The 22,858-nt window shown below is 42.4% G+C and overlaps 1 protein-coding gene across 1 annotated transcript in view; it reads left to right on the top strand.

Moving 5' to 3' along the window:
- GALNT10 (polypeptide N-acetylgalactosaminyltransferase 10) overlaps positions 1-22,858 on the top strand; it is a gene marked incomplete at its 3' end in the record, with an annotated part of 85,997 nt that overhangs the window by 52,795 nt on the left and 10,344 nt on the right. Inside the window, exons 5-7 of the mRNA XM_082006011.1 lie at positions 15,384-15,569; positions 17,163-17,346; positions 18,238-18,355. Coding sequence (XP_081862137.1) covers positions 15,384-15,569; positions 17,163-17,346; positions 18,238-18,355 — 488 coding nt within the window. The remainder of the gene's footprint in view (positions 1-15,383; positions 15,570-17,162; positions 17,347-18,237; positions 18,356-22,858) is intronic.

Raw genomic sequence — 22,858 nt, 5'->3', positions numbered from 1 at the left:
CGGATTGTTGGTCTCCATCGCAGGCCAACTCGCAGCCCAGAAGCCAACCGTGTCCCGGCCCGCACCCAAAGCAGCGTGGCCAGCAGGGCGAGGGGGGGTTCTGCCCCTCTGCCCTGCTCTGGGGAGACCCCCCTGCAGGGCCGCGTCCAGCTCTGGAGCCCTCGGCACAGGAGAGACACGGACCTGCTGGAGCGGGGCCAGAGGAGGCCCCAGCAACGCTCCGAGGGCTGGAACAGCTCTGCTGGGAGGACAGGCTGGGAGAGCTGGGGGGGCTCAGCCTGGAGCAGGGAAGGGTCCGGGGAGACCTTCCTGCAGCTGCCAGGGCTGAGAGGGGCTGGTAAGGAAGATGGGGACAGACTTTTTAGTGGGCCCTGTTGTGATAGGACAAGGGGTCATGTGTCTAAATGAAAAGAGGGTAGATTTAAACTAGATCTAAAGAAATGTTTCACGATGAGGATGGTGACCCCCTGGCCCAGGTTGCCCAGAGAGGTGGTGGATGCCCCATCCCTGGGAACATCCCAGGTCAGGTTGGACGGGGCTCTGATCACCCGGCTCTGGTTGAAGGTGTCCGTGCTCACTGCATGGGGATGGGACTAGATGGCCTTTAAAGGTCCCTTCCAACCCAAAATCTTCTACGATTCTGTGAATAGCATTAGCCCTGCTATTAGTCCCTGGGGTGCACAGCTAGGGACAGTCCTGGCCTCGAGCTCAGCTTTGTGCTCCCGATTACAATCCTGAGAGTTCAGCTAGTTCTCTGTCCACTTCACTGTCTGCTTATCTAGCCCAGATTTCACCAGTTAGTCTATGAGGATGTTATGGAAGGCGGTGTTGAAAGTCAAGATGCCTTTTATAGGTAAGAACAACTTCGGAGTGAGGGAATCCAAACGTATCGCAAGAGTACAGCTACTAAAATAGGCTGCAGAAGGCATCCTGTATACCCCAATGTCCTAGTTCCCTTGTCAAGTCACCAAAGGTATAACTATCTAGGGAACACTAAAACCTCTAAAACTTAATGTTTGCATTTGTATTTTTATCTGGAACAAACTGACATCATGTATTTTTCAGCCTTGCCCTTAAATGTAAAACATGGTGTGGTTTTTACCTTTGCAGCAATCGAAAATTTTAAATTATTCAAGATGTACACACTAGGTTTATAATTAGAAGGCTGTGAATTAATTGCTGAATGTCATTTAAAAGAAACATCTTGCTGCATACTTGGGGCTACCTATGTGCAGAGAGGAAAATGTACATGCCACACAGGTGGTTCACAAGTACTTTGGGTACATCTTATTTTATGGCTTAGCCACAATCTGTCAAGCTAAGTGCTTAAATTTCATATAAAAGTCATGTTTCAGCATTCAATTATTTGCATATTGACTGACAGTCTGTTCTTACTATTTTTTAAGACTACTTTTGTATAAATGACAGTGTTTTAGAACAAGTGTTGTCCCTCGTTGAAGAACGAGAATCACAGCACCGGTTGTCTCCAAAGCATGTGTTATGTGCAAAGCACTATGTTGGTATAGTAATGAAGTTGAATGTGGCAGCACTGAAAATACTCCAAACATCAGGATTGTTCTGGAAGTGTTAACACAGCTGGGCTGCCTGCCTTACAGCAATGTATGTCTGTACAGTGGCCTCAAGTTGTGCCAGGGGAGGTTTAGATTGGATATTAGGAAAAATTTCTTCACTGAGAGGGTGGTCAGGCATTGGAACAGGCTGCCCAGGGAGGTGGTGGAGTCACCATCTCTGGAAGTGTTCAAAAACGTGTGGATGTGGCACTTCAGGACATGGTTTAAGGAGCATGGTGGCGCTGGATTAATGGTTGGACTTGATGATCTTGAAGGTCCTTTCCAACCTTAGTGATTCTGTGATTCTGTAATACATGAAGACTTACCATCCTTCCTACAGTAACCAGTCAAAATCTGTACCTGTGACTGGGAGGCAGTAATAGTTTCAACTAAAGTACTCGAATGTATTTAACCCAATATGACAATGACATTTGCAAAGTCAACCGTCTGGCTTTTAGATTAAACATGGTATATTTTAGGATGTAGTTATCCAAGAGGCATGCATACTTGGCTATATTTGAATTCAAGGAGAAAATTTTGTTAGAAGTAAGGTGTATGGGATATCAATTTCCCTTGGGGGGTTGTTAGGGAGGTTCCAGATTTCAGCTTCATCTTTCTTCCACGACTACTCTGTTTCCTTGAGCTTTATTTTAATTTGTGAAAATTGTATCTGTTAGGAGTCCTGAAAATACTTGTTCAGTCTTTTTTTAATTTTTCTTATTCTTTCCCCACTTTTACTCTTTTTTTCTTTAGCCGTATCTCTTTTCAGCAGGACTTTGCAATAAGAATTGGTGCTGCTCTTTGACATTTGAGACAGCAAAGCATTGTGAGCCCAGGCTCTGGCATGTAGCCACTGCTCGCCTCTGAAAGGCAGCAAAAGGCTTTTAAGCCTTTTAATAGAGGAGTCCAAGGAGTGTTTTCCCCAAGCAGTGTCACCTCAGCCCTTGCTTTTGACCAACTTTTTCCACTTTGTTTGCCCTTTCCCCTCGTGTAGGGCCAGTCAGCTTCCCTTGCTTAGCACCGTCGTGTTGTCTCCACACCGTCCTGTAGCTCGTTTGAAAGTTTACTGGCAGGGGAGTCTCGGAGCTGATCCGTTCACCGAGTGTCAGAGGGAGCCACAGCCAAATCCCCTTACTTCCCTTTAAAGATAAATCCCTGTGACTTTTAAAATCTCTCTTTATATTGCAGTACAAGTGATGCTGGAGGAAGCCATATGGGATAATCTGGATGGAAAAACAAATGTGGGTAAGGCTACTTGGCTGAACCACATGCAGCATAATTTGTTCTGAAGGGCAGAAGTCACTAAATAGTGTACTGAAGGGAGAAGGCAAGGGGTGATTAATGTGTCATTTGGTGCAGCATTAGGTATGTAGCAAATACAACTCTGTTCCATTAACCACATCTGCCAGGCCTTAATTGAAAGAAATCATGTTCTTTAGTATTTGAAATAGAAAAGGGTTTAATACTTGAATTCTTTTTGATCTTTAAATGGAACAGTAAAGGATTTATTCAGCTAAAGAGATTATCTGTTCATCTTTGTAAAAGTCATCTCCCCCCCCCAAATGTGCTAAAGTGCATCAGGTTGGTACCTCTCTGAATATGGAGTGACTGTACTTAGGACAAAGTGGTGACAGTCTTTCTTACTGAATTTTGAATATGATTCTTTAAAGCTTTTACCTTAATGTATTTTAAAAAAAGAAAAAGCGAAGCTTTTCTTAGGCAACTATGCTTTTCTGCAACCTTTTCTTAAATGTTGCTTTCAAGATCTCTTGTAGAAGTTGTAGTAACTATTGTCTCAACTGATAAAAAGGTTATTTTTGTCAATTAAGTTGCAGAATAAAGAGGGTTTTTCCTTGCTGTTAGAATTCATTGTGCACTGTCTCAGGCCTGTTTTAAGCTGTTATTTATGAGAGTCTATAAGTAACTGCCAGTGAGATGTCCCCTTGGGTAAGTGGGAAAAGGTTAGTTCTAGGTGGAGAGACTTGGAAGTCTGAGAAAACAAATGTATTCTTTACTTCATTAGAATGCCATTCTCTATCATGAAATATACTCATTTTGGTATCTGTAGCTCATAAAATCTCAGGCTCTTGATGACGCTTAGTTTGTGGGCCTGGTCATTTGTGTTGTAACACTACCAGATGCATAGAGTCACAGTGAGGAGTTCTCAGGCTATGGTCAAGGTCTAAGAATTTCACTATTGAAATGCTTCTGATGAAGCCAATACCAATGTCATTTTTCCATATAGAAAATCACTGATTCTCGTAGAGGCACAAATATTACGAAGTGAAATAGGCTTCAAAGATGTTTCAGTGGTTGTGACTCAAGCTAGATGTGATGCTTGTCAGGCACACTGGAGTTTCGGTAACAGGTAGCGCAGCAGAGCATTTATACTGGCATAGGGGTGAATTTGTGATCTCACCAATACTCTGTTCGGTAGCGAGTACCAAATGGCGTGGAGCAATAAAATAAAACCTGATGCAGATGTCCAATTTCAGTTTATGAAAAGAGTAATTTATTATTCTTGATTTCTGGCTGACGCTAGTGGGTGTGGGATAATTTGGACAACTGTTAGTGACAGAGCTTGCTTTGAATCCATAGTGAAACAGATGGTGCCCGGTCACAAGCGGTGTTCCCCAGGGCTCAGTTCTGGGGACAGTCTTGTTTAATTCCTTTATCAATGATCTGGATGGAGGGATCAAGTGCTCTCTCAGTAAGTTTGCGGATGACACCAAGTTGGGTGGGAATGTTGATCTACTGGAGGGTAGGAGGGCTCTGCAGAGGGATCTGGACAGGCTGGATCGATGGGCAGACGTCAACTGTGTGAGGTTTAATAAGGCCAAGTGCCAGGTCCTGCACTTGGGTCCCAACAACCCCACGCAATGCTACAGGCTTGGGGAGGAGCGGCTAGAGAGCTGCCCAGCAGAAAAGGACCTGGGAGTGCTGGTTGACAGCCGGGCGAACATGAGCTGGCAGTGTGCCCAGGTGGCCAACAGCATCCTGGCCTGTATCAGGAATAGTGTGGCCAGCAGGAGTAGGGAAGTGATTGTGCCCCTGTCCTCGGCACTGGTGAGGCCGCACCTTGAATCCTGTGTTCAGTGTGGGGCCCCTCACTACAAGAAGGACGTTGAGGTGCTGGAGCGTGTCCAGAGAAGGGCAACGAAGCTGGTGAGGGGGCTGGAGCACAAGTCTTATGAGGAGCAGCTGAGGGAACTGGGGTTGTTTAGTCTGAAGAAGAGGAGGCTGAGGGGAGACCTTCTCGCTCTCTACAACTACCTGAAAGGGGGTTGTGGCGACGTGGGGGTTGGTCTCTTCTCCCAAGTAACTAGTCATAGGACAAGAGGAAATGGCCTCAAGTTGCGCCAGGGGAGGTTTAGACTAGATATTAGGAAAAATTTCTTCACTGAAAGAGTGGCACTTTGGGACATGGTTTAGGGGGCATGGTGGTGTTGGGTTGACGGTTGGGCTTGATGATCTTAGAGGTCTTTTCCAACCTTAATGATTCTGTGATTCTGTGAGATGTGTATGGGGTTTGATTTTTGTTTTCCTTTTTTGAGTATTCATTTTTAATGTGTCTTTAAACACATTTCTGTACTTGTGTATACACTTCATGAAGTGATATCTAAAACCTGCATTGTTCATTAGGCAATGGCTGAAGTGTATTAAAAACATATTCTCTAGTGTTTTAAGGGACCTAAGGGCCCACTGTAGTTGTTTACTTCAGCTTTTTTTTGTGACAGCCTAAATTAACTAACCAATTTACTTTTTATCATCTGGTATTTATTATTTCAAGATCAGTTGCTACAGCTGCAGGATCTTTCTAGAAAGGAGATGAGGTGGCTTAAAAAGATCTAGTTTACTATGACCTCTTTATAAGCTAATTGTTGTGTAGTGAAGGATGTCTGGCAAACTGAGGTTTAAATAAATAAACAAATGAGGAGCAGAGTTTTCATTACAGCTCATTAAATAAATCTAACTGCATTGCTTGCTATTAAGAAACCCTATGCATGTAGCTTCTATTAGTGGAAGTTTGCAGGGAAACAGCTTTACTTTTATTCTCCTCACCTTGAAGTACATGTCCTCATCTGCTAGGAGTCAAAAATCCAGATAATCTGCCAGCTGCAGTGCAAATCAGCATTCTAATACTTTACAGCTGCTTCTCTATAGAAGTTAATTAGAAATGTGATTCAAACACCCTCTGCCAGTACTCATATATGATGTCTATTATTGGTAATCATAGGTTCTGCTATTTAAGCATGCATTTTGGGTAGTATTGACAAAGCAGCTGCTCCTACATATGGACTTTGATAAAGGTGGAAACTTCTTCACTTTGAGAAAATTAGAAGGTAATGCTGCTGCAATTTAAAAATAAAAGCGGATAATCTAAAACACATTCTTTTTCTATATAGTTTCAATTGCAGTGATATTTTCTTGGTAAAGACATGCCACCCTCCTTCCCTCAATATAGCATCTATTCATAAATGTCATGAGGACTACTGCTGCCTATGACCCATAAGCACTGATGTTTCCATTGGAACATGGTTGTTTATCGTGCTGAATGGTGGAAGCCAAGGCTCAAGATTTAAAAGCAGGGTATCTTCAGCTATTGGTACTACCCTCTCCCCTCTCTCATCCAGCTAAAATGAATGTGTCAGGTGAGAATAATGTTGTCCATGGGATGTTTTAGTTTTTGGTATCAACACATCTGTGAACAGTCCTGGATTTCTCCTTCAGGATTCAATAGATTTATTGATCTTTCTGGCAGATGTCAATAAAGTATATATGAACATTGGGAACTGATGGCGAAGAGGTTTAGAAGGAGAGTGAAGTATGAGCTTGTAAAATATACTTCTGACATGCCAGAGTTTGTTACTACAAGTCAAATGTGTCTGTATTTTTCCTGCAGCTGTATTGGTAACTTTTTCGTTTGCCAAATATTTCATTTTCTGTTCTCTGACATACAGACTACAAGACAAACATGTTTTTGCTTTGTCATTCATGGTTACTAATGTATGAGCGTTATTGTAGAAATGAAGGATTATCAGTTTTCCAATATTCCGTTTGGCTGCAACCCCAAAGCAAAATTTTAATAGGTCTGTGCTATTAATTTTAGGCTTCATATTTGTTATTCCTCACTTAGACACTTGGGATCAAAGCCTTTGGACTCCAAAGGGATGCATTCCTACCGAATCAAAACAACTTTCAAGTGGGTTACATCTTGGACCTAATGATGTATTCTCTAACAAAACAGGAGTCTAGAGTAGACTTTTCTGTTAATTCTTGTGCTCTTTCTGGAATCGTTCCTTTTTTGTTGTTTTGCACAGAGCAAATACTTTCAGGCCAAGAATTTCTTTGTTCATGAAGACTGCTGATAAAAGCAAAGCTGAATCTTTGAGGACTGGTTTGCTTTGGGTTAGGTGGGTTTTTTTGGTTTTTTCCCCATCAAAACTCAGTGACTTTTCAGGCTTTAATCTCACAGCTTCGATATGTTCAAAAATGTTTCAGCATGAAATGTCTTAATGCATAATCTACCTGCATCTCTCCAGCTGATGGCAAGTTTTGTTCTTACTGTCGGTCGTGGGCTTTTAGGTTCCTGTCATGATATCCTATCCAGTACATCACTATCAACAGTGACTGTATACTGACGTGCTCACCAGAAGTAGACGCGTCTTGCAGATGTAGACCCTTCAGCACAGCAGCTTGCTCTGACTCAGTCCCTGGGCACCTGCTCTCTGCTGAAGCTTGTGGGTTACAGAAGAGTCGTGTTCAACTGGGTTTGTTCTGTCCTGTGAGCAAACTTCTGAAATGCTTTTGCACCCTTGCTTGTCTCTCCAGTGCTTAGGGAGCAACTGATGCTGTAGATTAAAGGCAGTTAAAGACTAATCTGGTCTCTCACAATTTTTAACTCTAATAGGGAAAGTGGAGTATAAATTTGCAGGATCCTGAACCAGTGTGTGTATGTGCATATATTGGCCTCGGACTGCTGGAAGTGGTGACGCCGTTGGTACGATGACTTGTCTTAATGTTTTTCAGTGTTTTTGTCTGCCTATACAGTGTTTTTCAATGTAGTAGAAGAGTGTTAGCATTGAGCAGGAGTACAGACATTCCCTTGGTTAAACAACTGGGTAATCAAAACCACTTACTTGTCCTTAACTTGAGGGCACAGATTCCCCATGTTGAAGGCAGTATTTGGGACAGTAATGCTGCTCTTGTTAGTCACTATGGCTACATCAAACTTGAGCTGAATATTAAGAGTTCTGCAAGGAGTTCAATCCTGTTTCAATGCCTACAATGGCTACATAGGCCAAAAAATGCAGCGCTCTTGTTTGTATGTCAGCAAAGCAGTCTCTTTGTTAAAAAGCAATCAACGAGGAAATGACTGAGAGTCACAAAATCACCTCTTTCGATCAAATATAGTCCACAGAAGAGGAAAAAACCTAAATGGGTGCTTTAATCTTGATACATATTTAATGAAATGGGGAGAGAGAAGAGTAAATTGAGGAGAAGGACTGTTTCCCCTGGGAAAGATGGGTTATGGCACAGGAGGAAAAACTGATATTGTGGGTTGACCCGGGAGTCAGTATGCAGGACTTAAGAACTGATGCCTACACCACAGGTTGGCTTCACTGCTCCTAACAAACAGAAGGTGCTTAAACCTTACAGCATGAAGGAAGGATGAGTAAACGGATTTTTCTGGATTCCCTCAGGAAGAAACAGTTAGAATAGGCTTCCTTTACAAATGAAAGTTTCCTGAGAGATTAAGAGGCTATGCTGTAGCTAAGATGATTATTCCCTGTGTATTTCCCTGCTTGGAAATGCAGCCTACTAAACTTTCCCTAGGGTCTGGGTGTATTTGTATGCTAGTGCCAGTAAATGTGAATTTTCTCATTTAAGATTACATCTTTGTCGCTGTGTTCAGTACTAGTATGTCATGAAGTCATAACTGAGCGGGATTTGGATGTCTGCTGTAGGGTCAAGGAAGCTATGAGACAGTTCCCTTTGCAAATTCAGGAAGTAATTGATGATACAGCCAAGACAGCAGAAGCTTATGCACTTGAGTTTATCGAAGCACACAGCACAGGCTTGCACAAGTGGTCTTTGCCCCAGCAACTTGCAGTCTGACTTACTTCTTAGACCCTATGCTTCCACATTTGTGCACTTTATTGTACAAAAAAATGGAAGCTTGGTTTTAAAACATTTGGAAAGAGAACAAAGTCAATACGATTCCAGAAACCTAATTATTTTAAAACAGTGAGTGGTGTCTGCTGTATTAGCGAGTGGGGTGGTACACTTTCAGCTATCGTCCCGTGCACAGAAACCCTTTTCTTCCCCCCAGTTTTTGTTTGTAAAGATGTGCTGAGACCCAATACTGATGCAGAACAGGCAGTGGAAAGTGGGACCCCTCGTCTTTGAGTCTACCACGGAACTGTAATCAATGAAGCAACAGATACTAATTTTCTCCCTTCCCAGGCCTTTGCTTCTTTGTTTGTAAGAAGATTTAGCTTGGAAAGCTCTGATCAGCTTAATGAGTTTGCTATTGTTGAGACTGGTGTTCATAGTACAATTTATTAAATCAGTTTATTATCCTCCCAACCAACTTCAGTGATCCGAGTGTGAAAACACTGAAAGAAAATGAAAACTAGTGTAAGTGCTGCCCGTTTTGGTAACGGCACATTTTGCTATTTAAAAGGATTACTCATCTGCACCAAAACAGGGAGAGAAATTAATTTCAGTGATGTAGAGCTTTCTATTTCAGGGAGGCCTGGCTTGCACATTGTGATGGATTCAGGAAGAAGTATAATTCATTCTTAAATTGTTAAACAGCATGTTAGGGCCAAGTATCTAAGTAGAGAGAAATGGATTCATTTGTAATCTTAAACAAGCATGTCTGCATGCGGGAAGCCTCCCACACAGGGACAGGAGGCTGGGATAACCTGTAAACAAATGCCAGATGAACAGTTGCACTTCAGGTTTTGGTGGTTGGAAAGTAGCCAAAATAACCTGAAGGGAAGGGAAACTAGCCCTGTCTGCTTAAAAGGGAATTCTGGAGACCCTCCAGTCCTCTCCTCCTGTGCCATGTGCCCTTCAGCAGGAGGGGGAAAGTTCCCTGAATTTCCAGAGTGTAACGGCTCTTCTGTCTTCATGGTATCTTCAACCTGAGTGTAAACTGAAGCAAAGCACCTCTGCAGGAGGTGGGATACTGTAGGGCAGAGGGAACTTTGGTTTCACTGGTGGCATCTGAGTAATGTGGGAAGGTGTCTGGGAAAGTTTGATTTCTGCAGTGCCGCTCATTCTGGATGGGGTTGATGGTACTCATGAGCAAGGGCCCTAGAGTTGCAGCTGCACTGTACAGTATAAAATTCAGAAACCAAAGCTGATAGGGTCCTAAGTAACATATGAACCATGAAATGTTGCACTAATAGGACAGGGGAAATGTTTCCCTCATAATTCTTTCTCTGGACTTAAATCTGTATCATAGTTTCAAGTCCTGATTGGTACTTAAAATGAGTTAATTTTTTTTCTGTGACAAATGTTGGTACTCCCTTCCCTGCCAGATACTGCATACATGTGACAGGGACGTACATAAAAAGACATGATGCCAACCATGTTATTGCCAAACAAACTGTTTTCCGTACTAAAAGCCTTAGCCTGTTGTCCTCTGCAGAGAACAGTTTGCCTGAGTGAAAGTATAGGGTTTGCTTGCAGCTCCTTTGAGTTCAAACATCTGTGAAAATAAAGATTTCATGGGATGGGACAAAAAAAATCTGCTGTCTTTTCAGCTGTGGGATCAGTTAATGACCTTGACAGCTCAAAAGCCTGAGTAATGGCCAACTTATTCAAAACTTTCAACTTGTGTCCTTCAAAGTAACAGAAAGCAACCTCTCAGTTGCAGCTGCCCAAGGTTCACTGCGGTCAGAAGTGGAGGTTGTCTTAATCATCTGAGCTCTGGAGAGTCCCAAAGTGCCACCAGACCATGAGCCTGCTCTAAAAAAGCCCAGTGATTTTCTCAAAGCAATACACATCTTTGCCCCTCAGGAGCGAATGACCCGAGTCATCAGCTCCACACCTTTCAAGCAGCATCTCCTGCTTGAAAACAAAGCAAACCCCCAGGAACTCAGCAGGCCTGTTGCAACTACTTTTCTTTGACAACGTGCTGGGAAGCAGCCTAGCACGTTTGCCTAGTGAGGGAGGTGTGCACTAGTCGCACATGGCAGTGGGCTTCGTAGGTGTCTATGGGGAAGGTAACCACCCCATAAGCAATTATCTCTAAGCAGGTGCTTCAGGCCTTGATGTGAGATTTGGGGGAGGGAAAAGGGCACAAGCCAGGCCAGGCTTCATCTGTGAGCTGTGACTACAGGGCCTGCTGCTGTCTGCAAAACCGAGCTGTGTGCGCTCGGGGGAATGGGGTTACTTTGTACTGCAGCGCAGCTCTTGAGGCAAATAGCTGTTGAACTTGAAGCACGCAGGCAAGATGTTAGACAGCTGAGAATTTCTGGATCTCTTCCCCTGATTTCTGTGTGAAGATGACTTTGGTCAGACACAAATCAATTCCAAATAGGCTACAAACCTAATGGTGATTTTGCACAAGCCTCTGTGAAAACACGGCTGAGCCAATGGGATGTGAAAGAGATGGGGAGGATGCAGACGCTGCTGAGTGGAGACAGTCTGCGTGGTTTGCCGTGAGGGAATGTGTCGAGTTAACTTCTGCTTTGGCTTGGAACAGTTGCATCCTGTGGACCCTACGACTGCCCTGCGATTTGAGCTGTTGCGGTCCCATAGATCCGTGTCTAAGTTGCCTTGTTTCTCATGTATTTGCCTCTCCAAGCTATAAAAAAAAAAAATCCCCAGGCTCCTCTGTCCTCCTTCAGCTTCTGCATATATTTGTTTCTGAGGTGGTAACATTTTTAGGTGCTTGTTTGATTGGCAGGCGTTCAGTGGCTGGAATGAAAACTCAACTGGACATAAGAAATTCCTATCTTGGAAAGTCCTTGCCATGCTACAAGTGGTCACCAGACTAATGGCATCTGTGGGCAGCTCTGCTTGGCTGGTGAGGCCAGAAGGAAGAAGTGCAGTAAGACCACCACAGGAATTTGACCTAGGGGGAAAAAAAAAAGTACTTATTTTGGAAAGCTTTGGGACTGCTTATGTTAAGCAGGCCTGCTGTTGAAGCTTCTCTGCTATCTTCACACAGTTTTATTTACAGCTTAAAATAAAGAAAGCAGTAGTTCTTGACTGGTACTGTTAACGTATACACTGTATATCAAGTTTATTTTAGTTAGCAAGCTACTAGCCTACTTTTTAATCTGCAGATAATCTTACTCTCATTTATATGTTTGGGCTATATTACTTTGCCCAGCATAGGCGCAGCTGTTGGAATCCATCCAGTCCACCTAACAACTTTCATTAAAGAAAATTGCCCTTGTGATAAAAATTACTCAGTGTGACAAGATTCCATAATATATTTTTTTAAAGCCTTATAAAATTTTGTAGCAGTGAATGCCACTTGTTTGGTTTTTTTGAGATTTTCTTTTAAAAGCAAAAATTGACTTAATTGTGACAATATTTGTAATAGAATGAAATAACTATTTTCTGTCTGGGCGGCTGGGTGCCAGGCTGGGCGGCAGGGATAAGCGAATAAGAAAACCTTGACTCTGAAAAGTACATTTTTTTTGTGTTTTGTACATTGTGTGGTTGCTTGAAAGTCTGTGACCCTTTAGCGAGGGAAAGTAACTACAATAAAGTCTGCTCACTTGCAGTTCGTGGTACCTAAGTCTTAACCTTATAAAATGCAGTGATCAAGCATGGATTTTTCTGCAGCAATTGGGAGCAGCTTATCTGAGCATCATCACTCCTGGATACAAAGGACAGCACTTGGTACGTGTGTCCCCTGCATCAGTGAGAATACATGGGTGCTGATGGAGTACCTATAGTTTTTCCTTGCTTCTTCCAGCCACTGGAGACATAAGATTCCTAATGTGTGAGCCAGTGCAGCAGGCTGCTTGCTGCAAATGTGAGATGCTTTGGTGTTTTTTTGTTTTGTTTTTTTATAATGGAAATATAGTAAAGAAGTGCTAAAGAACCAAACCCAGCATTTGGGAATGAAATGGGAGGTCAGTGGATTAGACTTCCTGCTGTCGCTTTGCAGAGTACTTGCCTGAGAAAACTCTGTGGCTCCTATGCCTTTTCTCCTGTTACACTATAAAAATGGGGAAATCTCTCAGTTCTTAACTGCTTGTTCATTAATAGATATAAATCAACCTGACTTCAGGAAGTCTGTAGCAGAGCAGTCATAATCATCACTACAACTATGGCCAAATCCAGTGAGTTTTTGTTCACTTGCTGGTGAACTCACACTCTTCCTGCATGAGACCAGATCCAAAAACATGCTGGTGTTTCTTGGTAGCAGCTCAGCTGTGCTGTGCTCATACCCCTGGAGGAATCCATTAGGCTGCCTTCAGGTGTCACCACAGATGAAATTGCACAGCAAACCATGACAGTTCAGAAAGGTATATGATGCCACAACGTAAAATGACCAGCACACAAGTGGAAGACAAACCTCTGGGATATTTCACAGTCTCACTTTCTCATTTCTATCAAAATAAAAAGTTGCATAAAGTCTATATGTGTTTTCCATTGTTTTGGAGATTGGGATTTTTTAAAGACTTCCCAGTTCATTGCAGGTCTGGTTTAGGTAACGTAAATATCGTGAGGTCTGGTCTTGCAAGTGCTACAATATCTGTGGCTACTGTTAAGGAAATCAGATCCAGAGCTTCTGTGTGACGGTTACCTCCTTTATTATGAGCACCAGTAGCCACGTTCATTTTATCTTGTCTTGGATAGATTGACTAAGCTGTACCTGCTGGCTTGGGCTTAGCTGATTTATGCTTGAAGCAAGGACTGTTTGTTCTCTTTTCTGATGAACTAATCTTCTGTGATAAACTAACAATGGCAAGGGATGAGCTGTGATGTTAAACAGTGGTGGTGGCTTTTTTTTCCTTTTTAAGACTACCCACTGCCTCAGGAGGAAGGCAGCTGCACTAATAATATATCTAATCTCTGTGGAAGGCCCTTATTTGAAAAATCTGTAATTGAGTGGACAAAATTTCTGGTTGCTTGAGAGGATCTATTCAGAAGAGGCTTGAAAAGGATGAGGGGGAAAAGCGTGCTAGACAGCAAGAAGTATGAAGGGCTCTATTGAGCAGGAAAACCTATGTAGATATTGTAGGACAATTAGGCTTGTCAGGAAAAACACTAAAATGCATTTGTGAGCAAAAAATCCTGGGGAACATTAAACGAAGCTTTGAAAAGGGCAAAGAGCTTGCTAGGAATACCTCAAAAGCAAAGAAGTTGATTTGGGTGATCTTTGAAGGAAGGCAGGTGATGGCTGCTTCAAAGAGAAGGTGCAGAACATGTGTTAGCCATAGGGATTTTGCCCATTTTTTTTCCTCCAGTAGCTAAAACCTTGAAGCACAGTTGCTGGGTCAGCACTGTGGGGGAGAGCTCATAACGTAGTTAAGTTTATTTGTCCCTTTGCTCTTTTTAGACAGCTATTCCAATACCCGGCTTCCCTGGTGCCCTGTTCAAGGGTGCTTTCACACTGTCTGCCTTTTCAGCCCCTGCCTTTCATGCCTGCTTTGGAAGACAAGGAAGGCTCTGCTATACAGAATGGAGTAGATTTGTTCCCTATAGTCGAGGCAAATAAATGTGTGAGTTTATTTGTATTTGAATGATTGCATCTATTCGAGTTCTGTGTGAGATTTTAAGATTAATTAATTGCTTAGATTTGACAAACTAGCTTTTGCCTAGCAAGGCTTGTTTCCTTGATCGGTTGCCGATGGCAGTGGATAGTATGGCACATTAATGAACAGTCCCTGGCACGCTGCGAATGGGGTTTGCTGTCAATAAGTCAAAATTTCAGATCCCTAAAGATCAACCCGTTAGTGATTAGGCCGGCATCAGCTCTTAGCCTATTTTCAGGTTTTTCTTTGGTGCTTCGCTCTTTGATGTAGAGACAGCTGTGTGCCCCTCACCCTTTATGTAGGCTGAGCTTTTTACTTCCACATCTAAACAAGCTGCCCATTGTTTTGATCACTCAGTCATCTTTTTCTGCAGCTCTCCTGTTTGATTTTTTTGTTAATCGTGGTGACCACAAGTGCCAGTGCTAATTCAGATATGGCTCCAGTCTGCATTCAGTAGTGTAAATATTTCCATATTTAAATGCAAATATCTCCTCTGATAAGCTTTTAACGTAGTCACCCAAATATATACATCGGCTATGCCTGCCTTGCCAGCTTGGAGGGATGTCTGACTAAGCTTTTTGCTGTTTTTTATTTATGCATGAGTGCATGGTTATGCTGTGTGTTTTGAAGAAATGAAACACAACTTAAATGCGCTGAGTGCAGTTTAATTCTGAAAGTAAATTGTCCTGTGTCTCTTCTAAGCTACATTAGTTTTCCACAAAAGTGTCCGAGAATCCCTGCTCTGATAAAGTTCTCCCAGAGGTCTGCCAGCTGGCATTTTATTCCTTTTCCTCTTCCTCTGCAGTTTTATTTCTCATCTTGCACTCCTCCATCTCTCCTAGTGCCTCTTTTTTTTTTAATTGCTTCTAAGCTTTTGGAACATCTTCAGAAGTCTTGGTTAAGTAGTTACGGTTAAACCCTGGATATAAGAGAAATTATTCTTACTTCCATTTTCCTGTTAATTATATTTAACTGTTCAGGACATGCTTCCAAAGACATCTCTTTCTGGTAAAGAGGGAACTACATTATTAAGAAATCAGTCGTTACAGTGTTTAAATTTCTTATTTTCATACAGAACACCTGAAGAAACGCCTGGAAGATTATATGGCCCAGTTCCCAAGTGTACGAATCCTCCGAACCAAAAAGAGAGAAGGGCTGATAAGAACTCGAATGCTGGGGGCCTCTGTGGCCATAGGGGACGTCATCACCTTCTTGGACTCCCATTGTGAGGCCAACGTGAACTGGCTGCCACCTCTGTTAGGTGAGTGTGTGGTGCTGTGCATGGCAGAAAACAGAACTGCTAAAGAGCTGGTAACAGTTGTTGGTGTTGAGTTTGTTTTATTTCCACCTGCTGCTTTCCCCTCATGCTGTAAGTGGACAAAAGGAAGATGAAATGTCTTAAAAGGGAAAACAAGCATGCAAGAATCTTTTTCTTTTCTGGGGTCCTGTGCTGTACCATAACGGTATCATATGTTTTGCTTAATTAAAAAGCAGAGATCATATTCTTCAGTTTCCTCATTAAATGAAATCTTAAATAATTTACAGCTTGCTAGAAGAGTAAACTACCACATGGTCATTCAGCAGCTTGCCGAGAGGAACGGCTTTATGATACAGAAAATGTCTTTACATGCAGTTTTTAAGTAGCTTTTAGTTTTGGGTTTTTTCTCCTATATAACTATATTTAACTTCATAGTCTGCAAGCGTGTGGAAGATACTACTTGTGAATAACAGCTGCTGCTATGTATTTGTAGAACACGTCCTTTCCAAGGCAGCGCTTCATCTTTAAGGAGGCATCAGTTTTGCAATGTCAGTTCTTTTCAAGGATAACTAACTGAAAGGACAGTGCCTTCTGCTTCTGGTACCTGCATGCCTCTGGCCAGTACCAAACTCCTTTGCAACCCTATTGCAAGTGACCTGTTAAAGCTCTCTCTCAGGTGTGACATTGTCGAACAAACTGTGGCAACAATAGTCAAGTGGAGATTTGAGAAAAACTAGTCAGATTTGTCAGCAGGATTGTCGGATGGTAATGCTGTTGCTTCCTCTATGGTTTGTATCTGGTAATAATGTAAAACATTTGCAGCTTCATGAGCCCCGGGGAGGGAGGACAGAATTATCTCAAATGCCATTTACATGAGAGCACATAGAGTATGCTTTAATTTTAAATCATAGAAAGGATTTCTCTTAGACGTGCATTGGACGCAGAAACGTCGTTTGTCGCCTCTGCTCTGTAAGTTAACTTCCAGCAAGAGACCATCTCAGTAATAAAGTATTTAAGGAGTTCCAGATGCTTATGCAGGAATTAATCCTGTCTTGTATTATTTGGTTGGAAGAAAAAGTTGAGGGGAGGAGGTACACTTGCATTTCTTGAGCCTGCTGAGAGTAGTTATGCCATTAGTCTGAATTGCTTTCTGCCAGATTCTGGCATAGCAATTAAAGCTAGGTGGTACGATGGGTTACGGCCCTGGCTTTGAATCAATGCGGAAGGGGTTCACATCCCGGTCGCTCATTAAAATGAGGACTGTTCGCTAAATACAAGACTGTTTGCTTTTAGCCTGGTGGTTGAGGTATCTGTGGTAGTGTGGCTTTGTCTTCCTATTCTGCTTCTGGGTGATGGTCACTGTAGCATGTCTGGTGGGTTTTATCTCCATAGTTCTAGCTTGAATATCAAAATCAATTTCAATGCAGAAAAATGAGCTAAATTGATATGATTTGGAGCGTCTGCCCAAAAGAGCACTAACGGGAAGAAAGCTGTGTCGCTCTTGGACAACTTCATATTTTGATTCTCTTTTCTGTAATTTCATGGTCAACGGAACCAACTGGTGCGGACTTTCTAACACGTTTCTCCAATCTTCAGATCGCATTGCCCGAAACCGCAAGACTATCGTTTGCCCTATGATTGATGTTATTGATCATGACCACTTTGGATATGAGACTCAGGCTGGAGATGCAATGCGAGGTGCATTTGACTGGGAGATGTATTACAAGAGGATCCCTATTCCTCCTGAGTTACAGAAACTTGATCCCAGTGATCCATTTGAGTAAGTTACTGAAATGCAGCGTGCTAAGCCCTGACTAACAAAATAACACCCTGTTACAGGTTTGGTTTACACCTCAGTGTGGTAGAAGTTGGAAGCTGGTGTTAAGCTACTTGCTTTTTGGCAGCTGTTTGCTATGTTGATTTAAAAGAAATGCATTGTGTAGTAGCTGTGAACACTCTCCTTTTCATTGCTGTTTTTTGCCACCTTAATTCCTGCAGAAGTTAACATTTCATTTAAAACTGTAATGTCTAACATTTAATGTGGTCATTTATTACTGAGATCTTTCAAACGTAACTTAGTATCCCTAATGCTCTGCCAAAAACAACAAACTAATGTCGGTTTATATGTCATTCCCAGGTGGGAAGGAAGAAAACCTAGCAGAATAATTACAGCAATTTTGATGATTGCAGTACATTGCAGAAGTAAATCTGTGATCAAGTTATGTTCTGCTGTTGCTGTGCCTGCCAACATTAAGACAGTTCTGCTGTCCTTTATACTTCTGCAGTGTTCCACAAAAACCCAACAAAACACCTTTTGAGGTCAAGCTTAATGACTTGATCGTACTACTGAGACAAAGAGCACCACATGTGCAGCATATGGGTCCTGGAAGAGGTTATGTCCTGTCACTTAATGTGAACTCTTTTGCCTGTTTGGAGGAGGGGCATTGACTGGTTCTGAAGGGAGCCTAGTCTGGTCCTCCTCATTTGCAAGTGGGAAATTAGTAGATAATGCAAAACCAACTGTTTGATGCTCCATCACGGCTGCAAAGGCACCAGGAACGCTGGGTGGTGAAAACAACTTTTGTCAACTCTTGCTTTGTTTTTTAAATGTTTAGCTAGATATCTGTATCCTTGAATGTGTTTGTAATATGGAGTCTGGTTTTTCCTTAAGGTCTCCTGTAATGGCTGGAGGACTGTTTGCAGTCGATAGAAAGTGGTTCTGGGAGCTGGGAGGGTATGATGCAGGTCTGGAGATATGGGGAGGAGAGCAGTATGAAATATCCTTTAAGGTGAGCTATGTTCTCTGGAAATTACTTTTGTTTTGAAAAGAAAGAACTGTTCTGAGGTGCAGAATGTGAATGATCTATCTTGTCCTTGCTTTTGCCTGTGACTAAAGGTGAACAAGCTGGGAGTAGTAAGATAGCACACAGAAGAAACAGTGATGATGTGACCAGTCATTTGTGAGGGTCAGTTTTGAAGCATGATTAACTAGGGTGTCCCCTGTCCTGTGGTCACAGCTTCAGATGCATTTGCTCTTCCCAGCAAGGGTAAGTCAGCTTGGGTGGAGCTCTGGCTGTTACACTTCTTAGTATTCACCCTGGCAAGAATTTGAAATGCTCTCCTGGAGGGAAGGAGGATTCAGGCAGCTCAGTGTTTGCCCAGTTGAGTATGTCAGTCCTGAGCTTGAGTTCCCAGACATGAGAGTAACTTACTGTCTATAGTAAATCCATCTGATTCCTGGCTGCAAGGTAATTACCCTGTAAGAAATCTTCAACAATTGGAATAACAATACTGTTGCTGGCAATGACTTCAGATCATTATCTGCCTGGCTTGGGGACAGTTCTGTCACTTACTGATTGTCTAAGCTGTTCAGCTTAGGAATTTAACATAAGAGTTAGCCAGCTGACCAAAAATGCATACTAATAGTAACAAGTTACTGTGACCTGTGAAGACCGCTGGTACCTGTGTTATCTTGGAATATGGCACTCTGAAATCCATTCTAGGAAACCAACTGGAATGTCCCAGAGCACCAAAGTAGGTGGCTAGTCTTCTCTGCAGTGGTGGGGATCCTTTCCATAGCCTGGAGTGAATCGAGTGAAGATTTCTGTGTTAAACTCTGTTTGGGCCACCGCGTGGTTTCTCTTTCAGAGGTTGAATATGTAACCTTATAGGTGCCTGGACACCACTGAACAAAGCTAGTTGGCCTCAGCATGAGGCTAGAAGATGGTAGCGATGCTAACATAGCGCACAGTTTAGCTTTGGTGGCTAAAATTCCTCATCTGTCTCCCCAAGAAACAAGACATGGCTGATCTCTCACAAAACTGATTCCTAATTCTTGATGCCGTTATGCAATTCAAAGGCATATCAAACTATATTCAGCAAGCCTTATTACCATACATACATACCATGTACTACTGTACAGCAAACAATGCAATAAAAGGCATTGTTTAGACATAAAAGATATCTTCCCATTTTTTTGTACAAAAAACCCTAAGTAATAAAGTCACATTGGAGGTTCCTTGTCCTCCATAACGGTAGAAGGAAGGACAGGGGTGAGGGGCACCCTCTTTGGAGATGTCGTTATGGTTAGAGCCATTTATTCTTTGTGTTGCATGTAATGAAATTGTGCAACGATGTCATTCTCTGCAGGAGGGGCAGTGGCAGTATTCAGCCTCTTTTCCTTGGCCCTTTTTGAAAATGCTGGTTTCCAAGAATGATGACAGTGGCTGGGCAAGCCCTTTGTCTCCAGTGCCACAGCAGACAGTCACATTGCTTGATCTGCAGGAAATAAGACTACTTCATTCATCTGTTTGCTTATCCTCTCTGAAACACACTGTGTTTTATTTCAGTCCAGAGATGGTAATTTATGGAGGGATAAATTGCTTTAATTAATCTCTGCAAAGACGCCCTTTTTTCTTTCATTGTGCAACAGAAAAATGAAGTTTTAACTGAAAGAGGCTCAGTGTATTTTCAGAAATTAAGATAAATTGATACATTCATCTATGGCTGATAGATTTAATAATTCTGCTGGAATTGCAAGAATAGAAGGTTTGTTCATAGAATTTATGAAGCTATGACATTTCCTGGCAAGCTTAGAGCTATGTTTTTACCTTTAGAAGCAGACTGAGATTTTGTAGTTAAAGGGACACTGTCAAATAATTTAAAGCTCTGGGTTTAGAAGTGTGGGTACCTGCTTTGACATTATTATGTGAATTAATGGGAATTCAGATTCTAAGTGTGCCAAATTTACAGCCTGGCTTTGCCAGAGAATCCATTCCTGTGCTTGGGACTTTTGGGTGCTGGTACTCTTTTGTACTGCTGGTCTTTGATCCATTGTATCATATCTGGCCTTCTTGAGCCTCACCAGGAGTAGATTTCCCCCCCCCCCCAAGCATATTTTTTTTTGGCCATGTATGGACTGTGCTTTCCCCTTTTTTGCCTTTATTTTAAAATGCAGGGCTCTGTTGCTGAGAGACTGGAAATAAACACGTTTATTTAGGAGCCTCCTGCCTTTCTGTTTTGAGATCATATGTATTTCTGTCATCAGCTGGCTCTGCTTCTTTCTGAGAAGAAACTTCCAGGCTGAAGGCAAGCCAACAGAGAAACTATCAGTGTTTAGCACCTCAGAAAACATTTAGCTGGAGGATGGATCAAACTGTTAATAGAAGCCTTACTCCTTGGATGAAATGTGTATGCCAAGCATCACTAGAAAACATAGCATGCTGGGGAGACAAAATGATTTAGGCAAATTTTAAATTAGAAATAAACTTGCTAACCCTAACTGCTTGTTTGCCATTTTCTGGGTCTTCTCAACCCCTTAAAATAGAAATTTCCAGATTAGAAATGAGTCAATCTATCCATTCCATATTCAAGCAGAAAACACGCACTTCTTCCGTCTCTTGACCTGTGCATATCCAGAATAGCTCAGTGCGTATAAGCCAGTACTTCTACAGGTCAAGGGTCTTGCTATTTCAGGTCATCATCAGATGCAACAGGAAGATTGCAGTCTTGAATTTTAGTTGCAGGCATTACACCTGGCTTTCAGAATCCTCCAGGCAAACTGCTCTGTGGATCTGCGTGGTGTAAGAACCGTTCTCCTCCATCTCCGTGGATTACCAGATGCTGACCTTTGAGTACATTCTTGTATTTTGGAGAAAGGGAAACAAGCATGCTCAGCTATTTCAGTGCAGCACCTTTCCTTTCTGCTTCCCCTAACTCTACAGCCCTAGTTTCTCTTTCAGTGGACTTCCTTGAGGGCTTTTTTATGCTTTTTGGGAGTCACTTCCATACCTCTTTCCTTTATAGTTTTTCCTAGTCTTTTGCATCTCTCTGCAATGCTTAGAAGTTCAATTCAAGTATTCAAAATTGAATACTTTACCCAAAGTGTCAATGTGTCTTTCCTTTTCTAAACACAACTTAATAGCCCTGAATTTCTGAATGCTCCATTCTCAACAAATACCTACATTCTGCTGCCTACAAAACTACATCATTTTCTTTGAGATAAAGTCTTTAATTTGGAGCATAGATATGAAGCATTTAAACTGTTCCTTTCTGCAAATGCTACTTTGTACAGCATTTATCTACATTCAGTTTTATCTGCGATTATGTTGCCTCTTTTCCAGTATTTTTGTGGCTTCTATTCTGTTTGACTTACGTAATCCTCACTAAACTGCTTCATGCCTCTCTTCCATAAATACATAGTCTCTGATTTTTTGGGTATGGGGCAACAGAAGAGGAAAAAGTGATGTCTCTGACTTGTATAGGCATAAATATAGATGTACTTTGCACCTTGGATCTTGGGTGTTGTGGTTCGCAGTCCTTTAATTCTACATTGTACTTGAAGAGCAAAGCACGAGAATCTGGAATGTCCCTCACTAGGTGACACATCATGCCAGTTTTAGAAATATTTGTCTTATAATTTATAGATTGTGAAGCCTTCGTAAAATTCAAAGGGCTTGGTGCAGACAAGCCGTATGGACAGTTGCCCTGAAAAGAACAATTAAGAGGAGACAAAAGAGAAGGGCAGTACTCATGGTCACCTTTCCTTCCTTCAGCAATAGGAAACGCCCACTGCACTTGTTCTAGTGATCACAGATCCTTTTCCCAAAGTGTCAACAGGGATTGCTTCTCCTGGTTTACATAGCGTAAAACACATTGCGTGTTTTCCAACAAATCCAAGTGCTCCACAGCTTCTGTTCGCACATCTAGTGCATGCATCTCCTTTGCCCCATGTCAGCAGCACATTTCTGATTCCTATTTTGCCACTGGCCCCATGGCAGGAGCATAGTTAGGGTGCAGCTGCCAAGGGATCACTTCTGACAGCATTTCTAGTTGTATCGCTGAAGTTAGTGCTGATTGTGAGCCTCCACTGCTTATTCCAGGCACGTACTCACACCACTTTCCAGCAGCTCACGTTTGCCCACACTGAAACAAGCTGGGCATTCTGCTGCTTTTTTTTGTGGCATGTTTGTGGGTCTTTTTTTGAGCCAGCACATGCTGCTTAATTCTAAGGCGCTTAGCTGCAGTAGGGGGTGGCTTCTTTCTGGTGATGCAGAGATCAGTTTCAGACCATTGACTCGAATTTTTTGCCTGTGTTCACCCTATGTGCTTGGTTCGGTTCCAGAGTAGCCTCCCACCAAGCAGCAGCAGGAAAATGGACCCCCCGCCCCGACTCTGAAACATGATTATTGGAAAGTGCTATCATTACTCTAAAATGCTCCAGACGGTAAGGAGGGGCCATGCTGGTGTATGTGTGAGAAAAGGCGTTGTGCAAACACATGGATCCCAGCGCC

The sequence above is a fragment of the Phaethon aethereus genome (assembly GCF_964289735.1).
Source record: "Phaethon aethereus genome assembly, chromosome: 14".
Lineage (NCBI taxonomy): Eukaryota > Metazoa > Chordata > Aves > Phaethontiformes > Phaethontidae > Phaethon > Phaethon aethereus.
This window is presented reverse-complemented; position numbering and strand designations above follow the sequence as displayed.